The sequence below is a fragment of the Macaca nemestrina genome, chromosome 5 (assembly GCF_043159975.1).
Source record: "Macaca nemestrina isolate mMacNem1 chromosome 5, mMacNem.hap1, whole genome shotgun sequence".
NCBI lineage: Eukaryota > Metazoa > Chordata > Mammalia > Primates > Cercopithecidae > Macaca > Macaca nemestrina.
In genome coordinates, this window is record NC_092129.1 from 5,147,673 (window position 1) to 5,163,425 (window position 15,753).

The window sequence follows — 15,753 nt, forward strand, 5'->3', positions numbered from 1 at the left end:
GAAAGAAGACAATCTTTCCCATACCATGGAGTCCTGCCCTGCCTGGGGATGAAGGTGCCTTCTATCCTGATCGCTTAGTCTCTTCTGTATTTATTTTCTTTGAAAGAGCAGGAAGCCCTGTTTTCATCTCAAAGATCTGATTTTGATGGGATATCCATTATTAAATCGTTACCATACCATTGATAATCTCAACCTAGATTGGGGTGAATCTGTGACTTATTTTTGTGTTGTTTTAGAATAAAAAGCTCTATGACCCAATAATTTCTTTAAACCAGAAATGGTAACACCTTCTTCATTTCAAATGAATATCATGTTTAAAGATAGTAGCTCATTGACCCCTCAAAACTTCCATTCAAGGTAGCTTATTATTTTCATGTTTCGAGGCTCAAATAATTAACCAAAGGCCACACAGCTGCTTTGCCACACAACTTCTCTTCATTTGCTGTCTGCCTTTTTATCCCAGTAGAGAAGCAGTAAGTGAAATCTTCAAATTAAAAAAAGATGGGATGAGATGGTGGCTGCAGACTCATGGCTTACTGCATTAAACTTTCCCACCTAATAATCCAGATGAGCTAAGCACAGAAGGGAACAACAATAAAACCAGTAGTTTGTTCTTGGTTGCAAAGGACAAGGTGGTGTGTCGGGGAGGTGTTAGTGAGATTTGCGTGAATCTGAGGACAGGATGAAGGAGGCCTGCAGAAGCTGGGCATACCCTGCTGTTCCTTCTGGGCCATGGACAGTGCAGTTGCAAACCTCTGCCTCCTGGCAGAGGAGGTCGCAGAGGCTGGCTTTCCAAAACTCTGTCCTCTCCACTGCTGCCCAGCGGCTGGTGTCACGTCCCATCCCACAGGTCATTTATGTTACTTGCTAGCGTGTTTTCTGAAGAAATTTAAGAACTGAGTGTCCTACAAAGAGCTTTAAACAGACCTCCACATCACCTCGGTGGTGACCCAGCGTCTCCACTTGCCTATCAAGCCCAGGATGAAGCATTTAATGCGCACTCAGTTTACACAGTTCTGGCAGAGGGCTTTCTAGCTAGAGGCTATGTTTCCAAAACCCCCACATTTATGATGTTTCTTGCATTTACTTTTAGAAAATAAAACGTTTTCTAGTATGCAGGGATATTGGGATCCCTTCCAGCCACACCTCCTATGTAGATAAAATAGACACCACGCGGTGCCTCACCAGTGCTGCCGCAGCAGCCATCGTCACAGCAGCAATGGTGACGGGCTTCTCTAGACCCTCCCGTGCTCATGCGCCCTCTCAACAGAGGCAGGTCCTTGCTGAGGGTGGGCAGGAGCTGTGTAGCCTGCCTGTGGCCTGAAACAGAAAGTCTGCAGTTGCAGCTCACAGTGACCAGACCTCGGACGTGAGCCCCATTGTCTTGATGTACAAATAACTGGGCCGACCCGTCACCAGAACTGCCGAGAAAGGAAGGCAGGGGGTTCCCTGGTACCAGAGTGGAGTTCTGTAGGAAGAAGGCACTTCCATAGGGCAGAAAGGACACGTCCTCCGAAGCAGAGCCACCTTCAGGCTGCTCACTAATGCATTACGACGAAAGCCAGCAACGACAACAGCTTGAATATGCACATCTTTCTCCCCGTGTATCTTTCAATTCCTTTGCAATTGAAAAAGGGAAGGAGGGGAGAAAAAAGATGAAAAAAATCTCAAGACCCCCTAAAACAGTGAGAGAGGGGCAGCCCTCACAGTGTCAGACCCCCTCTGCTGGATGCGGGGTCCTGCCATTTCTCAAGTGGCTCAGCCTCCCGGAGTAAGCGGCACCTTGAGCAGGGAGAAGCCAGAGCCACAGGACATTCGACAACCTGCCAAAATGCGGGTCTCTCTCCCCCACAGCCTTTCAGACCGAAGGAAAGCTCTACCTGATCCTGGACTTCCTGCGGGGAGGGGACCTCTTCACCCGGCTCTCCAAAGAGGTGAGCAGCCGCCACATTACACAGGAGGGTGGGCAGGAGCTTCCGTCTAGGACTAGAGGGAAGGAGGGGTGGAGAGCACTGAGAGGAGATGAGCACGTGCGAGAGTGCGTGTGTGTGTGGGGTGCATGTGTGAGTGTGTACGAGAGTGCGTGTGTGTGGGGGGGGTGCATGTGTGAGTGTGTATGAGAGTGCATGTGTGTGTGGGGTGCATGTGTGAGTGTGTACGAGAGTGCGTGTGTGTGTGGGGGGTGCATGTGAGTGTGTACGAGAGTGTGTGTGTGTGGGGGGGGTGCATGTGTGAGTGCGTGCGAGAGTGCGTGTGTGTGTGGGGTGCATGTGTGAGGGTGTACGAGAGTGCGTGTGTGGGGGGGGTGCATGTGTGAGTGTGTATGAGAGTGCATGTGTGTGTGGGGTGCATGTGTGAGTGTGTACGAGAGTGCGTGTGTGTGTGGGGGGTGCATGTGAGTGTGTACGAGAGTGCGTGTGTGTGTGGGGGGTGCATGTGTGAGTGCGTGCGAGAGTGCGTGTGTGTGTGGGGTGCATGTGTGAGGGTGTACGAGAGTGCGTGTGTGTGGGGGGGGTGCATGTGTGAGTGTGTATGAGAGTGCATGTGTGTGTGGGGTGCATGTGTGAGTGTGTACGAGAGTGCGTGTGTGTGTGGGGGGTGCATGTGTGAGTGTGTACGAGAGTGCGTGTGTGTGTGGGGGGTGCATGTGTGAGTGTGTACGAGAGTGCGTGTGTGTGGGGGGGGTGCATGTGTGAGTGCGTGCAAGAATGCGTGTGTGGGAGGGGTGTACGTATGTGTGCAAGTGTGCATGTGTGATGTGGGGGTGTGTGGGTGAGACTGCGTGTGCATGTGTGGGGTTTGCAGGGGGGTGTGTGAGCGCGCGTGCATGTGTGCGGTGTGTGTGTTTGCGTGTGCGTGGTGTGTGGGGGTGTGTGCATGGTGTGTGGGGTTGTGTGTGCATGGTGTGTATGAATATGAGTGTGTGTGCATGTTTGGGTTGTGCATGTGTCATGTGGGATAAGTGTGTGGTATGTGTGTGATGTGTGTTGTGTGTATACGTCAGGTGTGTGATTTGTGGTGTGTGTGATGTGTGCTGTGTGTGGTGTGTGTACTATGTGTATATGTGGGGGGTGTGTTTGGCATGCTGTGTACATGTGTGGGGTTGGTGTGTGTGGTATGCTATGTGTGGGGTGTGTGGTATGCTGTGTGCATGTGTGCATATGTAGGATGTGTGTATGTGTGGGGTTTGTATGTGTGTGGGGGTGTGTGTGCTATATGTGGTATGTGCTTTGTGTGATGGGGCGTGTGTGTGTGTTTGACATCCTGTGTGCCTGTGTAGGGTGTGTATATGTATGAGCTGTGTGTGTATGCTGTATGTGGTATGTGTGGCGTGTGCTATGTGTGATGGGGGTGTGTGTGTGTGTTGGGCATGCTGTGTGCATGTGTAGGGTTGTGTGTATGTGTGTTGGTGTGCGTGTATGCTGTATGTGGTATGTATGGTGTGTGCTATGTGTGATGTGGGGGGTGTGTGTGTGTGTTTAGTGTGCTGTGTGCATTGCTGGCTGGTTCTAAGGAAGCTGCACAAGTGGCCCTAGCAATCGTCTCAGGTGACACCAGCAGTGCCCCTGCAGCTCCAGTACCATAAGTCACACTGTTGACCTCTCGGCTAGAGCAGATGGAAGGCGCAGGTCAGTGGATAGGAGCGGCTGGGAAAGACTCACAGGGTCTGACTTTCCGTCCTGGGAAGAGGGAGGTATTGCTAAGCCGCCGCACATTGGCGCTGTTTACTGCACGCCCCAGGGCTTCTCCTTGACCTCCAGTGCCTTAGGTGGGAACTCTCCAGGATGCAACTTCACCGCATCCCAAGAGCCCCGTGGCCCTGATTGACATGAAAAGCACCCCACTTCATGGTATGGCAAAAGGCATATTCCGCCCATGGCAGTGCCAGTGCCAGGCTTTCCATTCTGACGATCCTGCTTGTTTGTCTCTTACACAAAGGAGGAGTGGCCAAGGTGCTTTCACAGCAACAGTGGCCTTCACGCCCCCCACTCCCTTTTCCCCACCTTCCCCCTTTTCAGCAGGAGACCCCTCTGTCTTGCACAAAGCCCCAAAAGAACAGTAAACCAAGGCAGAGCTGCTCGTGAGGAGGGCCCAGAGGGTCCCAGAGACCATGGCTGCCCTGTCCCTCTGCGTCTATCAGTCCCTCGGGCAGTGGTGCACGTATCTGTGGGACTCCGTGCACGGAGGAAAAACACTAGGCCGGGAGAACCTGATCCAATCTCTACACGAAGCCCTTTGGCCCCTTCCTGTGCCACCTGCTGTGCGCCCGTTTCCAAAGATGCTGGAGCCTGGCATCTGCCCATTCCTCGTGTGGTATCATCTGTTGGTTTGTCCCCTCCCCTCTCATCCACAGGGAGTCAGTCCATTTGGGGTCTGGTTTTGTCCAGCAACTGCTATGACATGCCTGTGGTTGGGCGCCCTGACCAAAAAGACAACAGTAATCAGCGAAAAGCCCAGCAACTCTCACGTGGGAATGTGTCTCCCCTGAGGGCCTTTATTTCAGAGTAGGCGGAAAGTTGTCCAGGGCAGGCACCACAGATTCGTGGAGTTGGTGGGAACCTGCGGAATGTCTTTTCCTTGGTTCCTCATTCAGCAAGTACAGGGCCCAGCATCTTACGGGGACGGTCACTGTGCCAGTGAACCTGCAGGACTCACACCATGAGGTGTTTCCTTTCTATGGAGAAATGTCCTGCTTTTGTCCTTGGGGGTTACACTAAGAGCTGGGGGAGTGGAAAGGCAGGTTTGCCTCTGAGCTCTAAATTGTACACACAACCCATGGTGGGCCACATGTGGATATGCCAAGTCAGAGGAAAGAACCAGGCCACCAGCAGAATGTGCTGTCAGCCAGTCCACTGAGCACGTGAACCAACCTAGAAAAGAAACATCCATCCGGGAAAGGCGCTGGCCAAGCGTGGAACGGAGGACAGGGACTCAGGGGGCTGGCGGGTGGCTGGAACATACATCCGGGAAAGGCGCTGGCCAAGCGTGGAAAGGAGGACAGGGACTCAGGGGACTGGCAGGTGGCTGGAACATCCATCCGGGAAAGGCGCTGGCCAAGCGTGGAACGGAGGACAGGGACTCAGGGGGCTGGCAGGTGGCTGGAACATCCATCCGGGAAAGGCGCTGGCCAAGCGTGGAACGGAGGACAGGGACTCGGGGGGCTGGCGAGTGGCTGGAACATACATCCGGGAAAGGCGCTGGCCAAGTGTGGAAAGGAGGACAGGGACTCAGGGGACTGGCGGGTGGCTGGAACATCCATCCGGGAAAGGCGCTGGCCAAGCATGGAACGGAGGACAGGGACTCAGGGGACTGGCGGGTGGCTGGAACATACATCCGGGAAAGGCGCTGGCCAAGCGTGGAAAGGAGGACAGGGACTCAGGGGACTGGCGGGTGGCTGGCACCCACTGGCCACTGTCGGGACGTGGAGCCTGCATGTCCAGCCCCGTGGAAGAACCTCCTGTGTGAAGTGTGTGCCCAGCCATCAGCCTGACGCCACTCACCATTCAGGCACCCTGGCCACCCTTCTCCTAGTTTTGTGCTTGCTGGGCAGCCTTCTGGCTGTGTGCTGATAATTCAGTAATCATGCGGACTTGTAGTCTCCATAATGTTGATTTCTCCTGACGAATATAGAAAATGGCTTGTGGGCATGATTTGGCTTCCTTGTAAGGGGGTCTACAAAAACTATGTGCTGATTCTAACAAGTCGAGGGTGGGGATGAGTCATTGTGGGACGATGGCTTTGGGGTCTATTGGGCTCCGAGGCCTCATGCATATTTCGGCTGGCCTGAGTGAGCCCCCAGCACATGGACACTTAGGCCATCCCTGCCTGATCACCTCCAAGCCCTGAGCTGTCCCTGCCACATGGGATCCTGGAATGTGGCCGCCCACCCCAACACCCAGACCCCTCCCCGTCCCGCCCCCTCGGCTTGGGGCACCCATAGCCGACTCTGCACCACCTGTGGGTGGTCTTTGGTAGAACTAATCCCACTTTGGGTTGACAGCAGGTTACGCAGGCTACTAGTTTGCATCAACCCAAGGAGTGGAGATAGATAATCCATGGGGAAAGTGATTCGAGACCCATTTTCAGTCACCTCATCAAGCCCTCACAGAGTCTTACTTGTGTTAAACTTGTTATGAATTCACATCATTAGCACTCATATTGGAACATAAACCCAGAAACCTACTCCAGAGCCAAATGACTTGCAGGGGCGAGAAGGACATAGAGAGGAGAGGCTGAATCTCAGCACCCCACTCTCAAGGCGGCATGAGTCACCTTTGCAGGAAGCCCTCGTCTCCATCCACTGATCTTAGAACTGCAGAGGGAACTTACTTTTCTATGAGAAGAGTCAGAAAACCACTGTGGGGGGCCACAGCGTTCCACAGAGCAAACTGACCCCAGTGTGGACTCTCCGTCTCTCTGGCAGCGTTCTTTAAAACACACCAGCCATAAAACAAGTTAAATGTTTTTGTTTGTTTTTTTCTTACTAGGTCATGTTCACAGAGGAGGATGTCAAGTTCTACCTGGCTGAACTGGCCTTGGCTTTAGACCATCTCCACGGCCTGGGGATCATCTACAGAGATCTGAAGCCTGAGAAGTAAGTGAGAAAAAACCAGGGCTGACTTCCCCACGCCCATCAGCTCCGTGTTTTTTGCTGGCCCGTGTTGGTAGCCGCTGCTAGATATTTACTTCCTAAATGAGGACGTATCAGCGAGCAGACTGGGTAGACTCGTGTGCCGGCAGGACTGGCTCAGCCATCGGGTGGAGGTGTGGCCTTGCTGATTTGCATAGGAAACGCCCAGGCCCGTTCCCACCTGACGCTCATAAGGCCTGAGGGAGGCCAGGCTCAGGTGTGTGTCTGTGATGTACAGGAAGCCAGAGCTGGAGAAGGGCACGCCCACCACCCTGACCCACATTCCCGCCCTCTCTCCTGGGTGAGGCTCATCTGGCCACTGGGGACCATCTCAAACATGGCTACCTCCAGGGCAGTTTCTCCTCCTCTGTCATCTCTTCCCCGCCGTCCTCCAGATTCAGGAAGCCCTTTCATCTACTTCAGGAAGCCCCCCGAATGTGGTCAATGAACCTCTACTCAGTTACGCGTCGACCCCACCTCTAGGTACCCAGTCAGATCAGCTCGCCCAAGAACGTATCTAAAAGACAATGGCCCCAGAATTCCCAGGCCCAGAGTCCACTGAGATTTGTGTATCCTTGGCAATGGTGACCCATGAGGCTATGATTTCTAGGATATTTTGCTAATCTGTTCTAAATTTTTGAACAATAAAGTCCCTCCAAAATAATAGTGTTCCCATTTTCCTTGTCTTGTTGTTGTTTTTACATTTTCTTTGTAGACCCGACACATAACTAGGAGTGATCCACTTAGGAAAGACGAGATTTGGAGGATGGTATTTTAGGTTGAGTTGACCTCAGCAGTATCCCTGAGGTGAAGTAGCTGATTATCTCACTCACTCTTCACTGCCCTGAGGGGCTGATTAATGCCACCCACCCAGACCAGGGCCCACAGCCGCCCCTAGATGAGGCATCACCTGGTGGCCTGGTGAGACTGACCAGCCTTGGGTACCACCAGGCAGCCCCGAGCCTGTGAGCTAAGACCAAGGGGGCCCTGGGGTCTGCAAACAGGTCTCAGCTGCTACTCCACATGCCTGCCCTGTCACCTGCCTGGTACTGAGAAAAGACAAGCCCTGCTCTGAAGCTGGTGTTGTCAGATGCAGCTGTCATTTATGGGAAACAGCTGGGTTTACCCAGAAACCAGGTCACATCCCATATCCACCACAGGATGTAAAATGCATTTGCCCATGTGCTTGATGATCTGACTTCACCACCAGTCCGTGGAAAGCCACAGCTGCACATGTGAGTTGAATACGTGTGTAAATACAGCTGGAGCATCCCTCATCTGAAAGTCCAAAATCTGAAATGCTCCAAAATCCAAAACTTTTTGAGCCCCAATGTGACACCCCCCAGTGGAAAATTCCACACATAAGCACTTAACACAAACGTGATTTCATACACAAAATTATTTAAAATATTCTGTAAATTAGCTCCAGGTGATGTGTAGAAGGCATATATGAAACATAAATGAATTTTGTGCTCAGACTTGTGGCCCATCTCCAACATATCTCATTATATATAAGTAAATATTCCAAAATCCCCAAATCCTAAACACTGGTCTCAGACATTTCAGATAAGGGATGCTCAACGTAGAATCATAAAAGACTTTATCTGGAGTAATCCCATGAAGAGAGTAGCCTCCTAGCAGCTGCTGTCTCCCCCCAAGAGCTGCAGCACAAGGCCAGATTTCCATTTCAAAGTGGGTCTGACCTAGAAGAACCCCGTGGTGCCGAGCCCTGGGCCTCCCCTTTCACCCCTCCCTCACTGGGGGGTGATTGCAGAGCCTGGCCTGTCACCTTGGGTCCTTGCAAAGGTCATCCCAGAAGTTAACCTCGTGTTAATTACCCTCTAAGTTGGAGTCCTGTGTTGTGAGTCTGTGTTGTGAGTCTGTGTTGTGAGTCTGTGTGGACGTTGCCACTGCTCCTCCCGTGGCCCTGGCTGTTGATGCCTGTGTGTTAGACGCACACCCCGTGCATCTACTCAGGCCCGGAGTGCCGGTTCTCGTTACTCCTGAAGGTCAGCATGATCCTATAGCTAAAACTAGCCTTATTTAATTGCAGACTTGAAGGAAAAGGTTGTGTTGTTCAATTAGAATTATTAGAAAATTAATCTTGAAAGGTGCTTAATTCTGGGCAAAGATTGAATATGCCCAAAAGGCAAATATGAAAACATTTGCCTTGTTCATTATAAATTGTTATCTTAATGATATGCTGTAACTTTTCCTTCCCATTTCCAGAAAATAGTAGGTTTTTTTTTTTAACTCCGTGGCAGATTTTTTTTAATTGTAGAAAAATACACAAGACTTTTACAGTTTTAACCACGTTTAAGTGCCCAGTTCAGTGGCATTAAGCACATTCCCATTGCTGGACCACCATCCCCGCTGTCCATCTCCAGAACTGTTTCATCTTGCAGAACTGAAGCTCTGGCCCCCTGCACAGTATGCACAGTAGCTCCCCAGCCCCCGGCACCCACCATCTACTTTCCATCTCTGTGACTCCGACTCCTCTAGGGTCCATACATTTTATATTTGTAAAATCATATAACACCTGATGTTTCGGGATGGGCTTATTTCGTCGAGCATGATGTCTTCCAGGCTCCGCTGTGCTGTAGCGAGTCAGGCTCTCCTTCCTTTCACAGGTTTCTATAAAGGTGTCACAGATTAATCCTCCAAGCCTTGCCTGTTTCCAGCCCACTTCCTGGTCCCTTTAGGGCGAGGCTGGTACCTCCCAGCATCTGGAAGAACAGGATTTAATTACAGCCAAATAAATACATAAATAGGGAAAGTTTGGGGCCACAGGGGTGTCAAGGTATCACAGCCCAGACTCCAGCCTCACGTTCAGGGAAGAAGGGATTTATGCCTGCACCCAGCCCTCTACAGACCCTGCCTCTATTCTCTATGCGGGGTCCACCCCACGGCAGGATACCTGGGAGGAGCAAAGGCAACTCTCATATCAGGCACGTGGCGTGACAAGGGCTTGGCAGGGAACAAGACAGGGACCCACTGGCCCGCAGGGGTGCCAAGCGGGGAGCAGGTCTCATCCCAAGATGTACCTGCTGAAGCCTGAAGCTCCTTGGTGCCATGGCCCCTGCTTGTGCAGGCTTCACCTGGGATAGGTCTCAAGAGCCAGGGCTGGGATCAGGGGAGGATACGTGGGAGAAGAAGGGGGTCTTTGGACATCAAAGGCATCCCGAGTGCAGAAACATTCCTTCTGCGAGGCTCTGGGTCTCCACAGGCCAGGGCGGTCCCAGGACACTCTCCACCTGTGCTTCGTGCACAGCAGTCTGGAGGGCTCCCAGACCTTCCCTGGGGACCCACGAAGGTCTAAAGCCAGCAGTCCCCCAGCTGCAAGAACACACATCCCTTTGTCCAGGAGGTGTGGCACCAAATGCGTTGTTGAGCTGGGAGCTGTGGAGAAGGGAGGCACGATGGGAAAGCCCACTGCACAAGCCATGGGGACCTCCTGGGCCAGCTTCATCAGGGCTCCCTGAAGACGTGCACTCGCAGCTGCCCCGCAGCTCCCCTCTGAGCCCCGCGTGCCCGTCAGCAGGCTGGGTCTCTTTCTAAATCATCTGTTTTCTTTCCCTTTCTTTTAGCATCCTCCTGGATGAAGAGGGACATATTAAGATCACAGGTTTGTAAAAGACGGCAGGCTGCCTCCGTGGCTTCATCTCAGCCCTGGTAACTGGGGACCACCTCAAAGCCCAAGCCCTCTTATTTAGACCACCCTTCCCTTTGCCAGATGCTTGTCTCTGATTTGGCAGAATTTTCTATAGCTACAGACTGGTTATGGCATTGTACATCTTCGTAACGTCCAGAACCATGCAGCTTCCCCGGTGGCCCCTTCTTTTCCCTCTCCCCCGCCAAGCTCTGTTTGCTGGGCTCGTTAGCATTGCTGGGTGTTTAGTTCAGGAGCCCCAGTGCCCAGTGCTGACCTTAGGGCAGACATCTGGTGTCTCGCTGGAGTGCGGCCTGCAATGTGGGTCTTGCTGATGCCCAGTGCCAACCTGAGGGCAGACATGTGGAGTGTCGCTGGAGTGCGGCCTGCACTGCTGTCCTCACTGATGCTGTCCCTGCCTCCTCCTCACTCCCTGGACTGTGGTGGTGGCCACGTGAGTGCCCTCCCTGTTTCTATCTAAGCCACCGGCAAGTTCAGTCAAACTGGAAACAGCTCCTCTAATCTCAGGACACCCCATTTGTATCAGTTCCCTGTTGCCCGAAGGCAAGCTCACGTGGTCCTGCTTTCGCTGAGCAGGGCTCTGCCACACCCACCTGGAAAGGGGGCAGAGCCCACAGAAGGACACTGATGCCCACCTGTGTGGGTACCCCCGAACACACCCAGAGACCGAGGCAGTGTGTGTGCTTTGTTTGCATGTAGATTTCGGCCTGAGTAAGGAGGCCATTGACCACGACAAGAGAGCGTACTCCTTCTGCGGGACAATCGAGTACATGGCCCCCGAGGTGGTGAACCGGCGAGGACACACGCAGAGTGCCGACTGGTGGTCTTTCGGCGTGCTCATGGTGAGCCTGCCCCGACCCTCTTCCGTGCTATGGCGGCTGTTCCCCACGTGGACCCCTGTCCCCAGGTTGGTTCAGAGGTCCCGGAATGCGGAAGAAGGCAGTGCCTGAGGGCTTGGGACACAAGGCAAGTGTCCAGGCCAGGCATTTCCCGGCAGCCTCCTCCCCATCCCGCGTCCCCACCTCAGAAAGTTGGGCTGAGATGCAAACGAGAACGCAGACGTGTGAGGAGTTGAACCCTCTTTATGCTTGGTGCTCTTGGGGCTTAGCGTGATGATTACAAGAGACGCCATGATTTTCGTATTAAAATATTTTTCTTATTTAAACACAGAATCCTTGCACTTAGTTACAAACAGACGTACATGGAGTTAGGCATTTTTGCATCGGCGTCTGGAAAAGTGAATTGTCTCTGTCACGTGTGAACAGACAGAGTGCATAACCGAACCCGGCTTGGACGGGGCCTTCTGCACCGTAGGAACGGTGTGGGCTCCTTTTCCAATCCTCAGAGGACCCTCCCTCCCTCTGCCAATCCCACCCTCCCAGCTGGGCAGGGGGCTCATGACCTCAGGGTGGAGCAGGCATGCAGTGAGTGCTCTGGAATCTGACCTGGATGACAGTGGGGTTGTGGCATTTCAGGGGTATCCCGCACTCCGGCCTGTGCATCACACGCAGGAGGAAACTGAGGCCGTAAGCACTTTAGGAAATGGGATGAAGGTTGCTCCGCTGGCGTGTGGCGGAACGTGTGCCTGCCAATCCCAGTTCCCTTCAGAGTTCAGGCCGCCTCTCCTCCCACCACACCCCACCCCTCATCCCCTTGCTAGGGAACCCCAGTGCTGAGTCCTGCAGTGTCTCCTGGGGAACCCCCAGCTGGTACCCAAGGCCTCACTGGTCCTTTGCCACTTGGGTCACTTCACTGCACCACTCTCTAGGCTCTGGCCTCGGCCCCAGGAGCTCACAGACCCTGGCTGTGTCCCACGTGCCCGCACGGGCTGCTCACCTCTCCCTGAGGGGCAGACATACATTAGACGAGCTCCGGAGATGGGTGTCCACAGCCTAACCCAGAAAGCCAGTTCGCAGTCAGATGCCCACATCACATTCGTGGCTGCTCCTGCCTGTGGAAGCCCCTTCCCTCCCTGGTCATTCCTGCCTGGTACAGCGAGTCACAACAGAGACAGTCATGCAGTTCAACATGTGAGCACAGGCATGACGCTTGAGAGAATATGCCTGCAGCAAAGCGAGGGGCCCACGAGCTCAGCCAGGAGGATGCTGCTGTGGATTTATTTTTTATTATTATTCAGACCTTCAGTGGCACCAGCTAAGGGGCAGGTCCTCTCCATGTGGAGACCACCGAGCTAAGTCCCCCATGGTCACCTCTGATACCACTTCTGCTTTCCTGTCCATGCAGAGAACACTGAGCTAAGTCCCACACGGTCACCTCTGAGACTACCTCTGCTTTCATCTCCATGTGGAGACCACTGAGCTAAGTCTTACCCCACCATCATCTGAGAGCACCTCTGCTTTCATCTCCATGTGGAGACCACCGAGCTAAGTCTACCCCACCATCATCTGAGAGCACCTCTAGCTTTCCTTCCACTGAAAGAGTTTTTCTTTAGATACGTCAGTGAGACAGGTTCGCTTTGCTGTCTTGGAGGTGGCTCCACTCCCTTCCACATATGTCGGTTTCCTGTGTGACCCTGGCTGGTGAGTGGTGGGTGAGGGCAGTGGGGATAGCCTTGTGGAGGCCTCCCACGCTGGTGCAGGTTTTGCTGGCGCAGGGAAGTCTGACATTGCCTTTGCCAGTGCTGGGCTATGGGTCCAAGCTTATAGTCTGTGGCTTCTAGTTCTTATACCCCTCCTGAGAACCCCAAATTCCCCCAGAGAGGGCCACACTGCACACCCAGGCTCCCTGGGCCACACTGCACACCCAGGCTCCCTGAAAGGGCTCCTGGCATCCTCCTGTCTCTGGGTCCTATCCTGTAACTCTGGGCTCATGAGTAGCCCATACAGCAGTGCTTCAGGCCAGCCTTTGTGTAATGAACAAGGTCATAAAATGCTGCCACCCGGCTCTCAGGCGAACCGATATTTAAAAGAACAAGAGGCCAGGCTGGAGTGGAGAGGAGTACCTTAGCAGAGAAAAGCGCAGCCAAAGGCCGGGTGCGGTGGCTCAAGCCTGTAATCCCAGCACTTTGGGAGGCCGAGACGGGCGGATCACGAGGTCAGGAGATCGAGACCATCCTGGCTAACACGGTGAAACCCCGTCTCTACTAAAAAATACAAAAAACTAGCCGGGCGCGGTGGCGGGCGCCTGTAGTCCCAGCTACTCGGGAGGCTGAGGCCGAAGAATGGCGTAAACCCGGGAGGCGGAGCTTGCAGTGAGCTGAGATCTGGCCACTGCACTCCAGCCTGGGCAGCAGAGCGAGACTCTGTCTCAAAAAAAAAAAAAAAGAAAAGCGCAGCCAAAACACCACATATAAGTCAAAACCAACCGGACTTAGTTTTGTGAGGTTTCTGGGGGGTCGGCAGAGGCGGGAGTTGATATTCTTCTGTTTCTTCTATTAAGGCAACAGATCATAAACCTTTCTCATAATATAAAATATATCTTTAATTTTTTTCTTGTGTTTTTTTTGTTTGTTTGTTTTTGAGACGGAGTCTCGCTGTGTCGCCCAGGCTGGAGTACAGTGGTGCGATCTCGGCTCACTGCAACCTCCGTCTCCTAGGTTCAAGCAATTCTCCTGCCTCAGCCTCCTAAGTAGCTGGGACTACAGACACCCGCCACACCCAGCTAATTTTTTTTTGTATTTTAGTAGAGACAGGGTTTCATTGTGTTGCCCAGGCTGGTCTCGAACCCCCAAGCTCAGGCAATCTGCCAGCCTCGGCCTCCAGAAGTGCTAGGATTATAGGAGTGAGCCACCACACCCAGCTTTTCTGGCCTTTATTGCTACAAATTTAAAAAACAAATGGAGAAGCTGAAAGAGAAAAAAAAATAGGAGAACAGAAAAGACATCAAAGGAATGATCCAAAGATGGAGACACAAGGAGGGGCCAGAAGAAGAGGAAATGAGACCACGTTGAATTCGTGTTGCTCCAGCAAACTCCTTCCGGGTTCCCTCCCACCATCAGCCCTAAGAGAGAAGCGCCACCGCCAGTGGCCTTTGCTGACCCTGGCAGGGTTGGTGGCTCTGGCTGGTGGCTCTGGCTTCGGTGTCTTCTCGGCACTCCTGGCTTGCCACTGCTCTAACATCTACCATCTTATATCGTCATTGTCTGTCTCTCTGAGTATCTCCTGGCACATGGAGTTTCTTAAACACCAGTCACCCTTACCCAAGATGCCCCAGCACAGACAAAAGTGCCTGTACCTGGCCAGGCCTCCAAGGGACCCATGAGGGAGTGAGGACACCAGGGTGGAAGCAGAGAGGCACTCACACCCAGACCCAGTACCCGGCGGCCTTCACCCGTCCTGGAGTCCCCGCCCTCCCCGTCCCTAGAGCGTGGAGAAGATGGCATTGAGAGCTTCTGAAGGAGGCCTGGCCCAGCACTGCCTGGCACGTCAACACACCAGGCATCCTCCTCCCGCGTGCCTCCCTGGGCACAGGACATTTCTTACTGAATTGTTCACTTGTTTGCTGGGATCGTCCCACGTTCAGTGTCTCGTGACAGCTGGGGAAGGGGTCCAGCTCCAGAACGGCTGTGTCCCTCTCGAGCCCGAGGCAGGGCTGGCTGTTGCAGTGGTGACCACAAGCTAAGGCTGCCCGGCCATCTTCACATTGGATCTCAACCTGACAATCTTCAATCCGGCAGGAAAGACTGTGTTCTTTCTGTGCACAGAAATGAAAACTAAAGCTCAAAGAGCCTAAGTGTCGGGCTGAAGATCACATATTGTCCCAGAAACACATTCTCATTTAGTCCCGCCCGCCCACGTGGTGACGGGCCACACACAGGCAAAGGTCTTGACTGTGGGGGCCTCACGCTTCCCACACTTCTGTGGGCGGCATCAGAAGTGACTTCTGAATTCTCATTTGCAGCTAAGAGATGGGCCTCAGGTGACCTTTCAAGTCGTATCTTACCCAAGCCTTGTAAGGGGATCGGTGCAGAGCCGTTGTGCGTGTGAGGGGCCTTGTTTTAAAAGAAGGCTGAGACCCTGGAGGCCGTGTGCTGAGGGAGTGGTCCTCATGTGTGGGCGGCCGTCCATCCCCTGGAGATGGATGTGTGCTGGGATCTCTTCCCAAGGAGCAGCATCCACAAGTGCCCTCCACAGACCTGGAAGGAAGGACGCCTGTGCCAGGGGCGAGAAGTCAGTGTCCCTGAATAAAATTCCGGGTCTGAAATTAGGAGCTTGTACCTGGAGAAGAACGTGCAAACCTGGTGGCCAGCTGCCTAGTGATGTTAGTAGAATTTCCAGCACTCCTCTATGCCAGACTGGAGCCACTTTCTAGGATATTTGGGTTGTGTTTTGTAAACATCTAAAGCATCTCTTGAGCACTCTGGTTTCATGAGACCACTTTATCCTTCTCCCGTTTCTTAACCACAGGCACGGAATGTTCTGGACATCCCACCTCAGGTGCTGTATGATGTGTCCTTATGCCACCATAGCAAACACGGATGGTTCTGAGCTCA

General features: G+C 53.1%; 1 protein-coding gene across 7 annotated transcripts in view; it reads left to right on the forward strand.

The window, feature by feature from the left end:
- Positions 1–15,753, forward strand: part of LOC105487633 (ribosomal protein S6 kinase A2) — a 460,596-nt gene that overhangs the window by 366,837 nt on the left and 78,006 nt on the right. For all 7 annotated transcript variants that reach the window (XM_071096223.1, XM_071096222.1, XM_071096225.1 and 4 more), the window contains 4 exons: positions 1,855–1,934; positions 6,489–6,595; positions 10,219–10,256; positions 11,001–11,143. In XM_071096223.1, the coding sequence (XP_070952324.1) occupies positions 1,855–1,934; positions 6,489–6,595; positions 10,219–10,256; positions 11,001–11,143 (368 nt within the window). The remainder of the gene's footprint in view (positions 1–1,854; positions 1,935–6,488; positions 6,596–10,218; positions 10,257–11,000; positions 11,144–15,753) is intronic.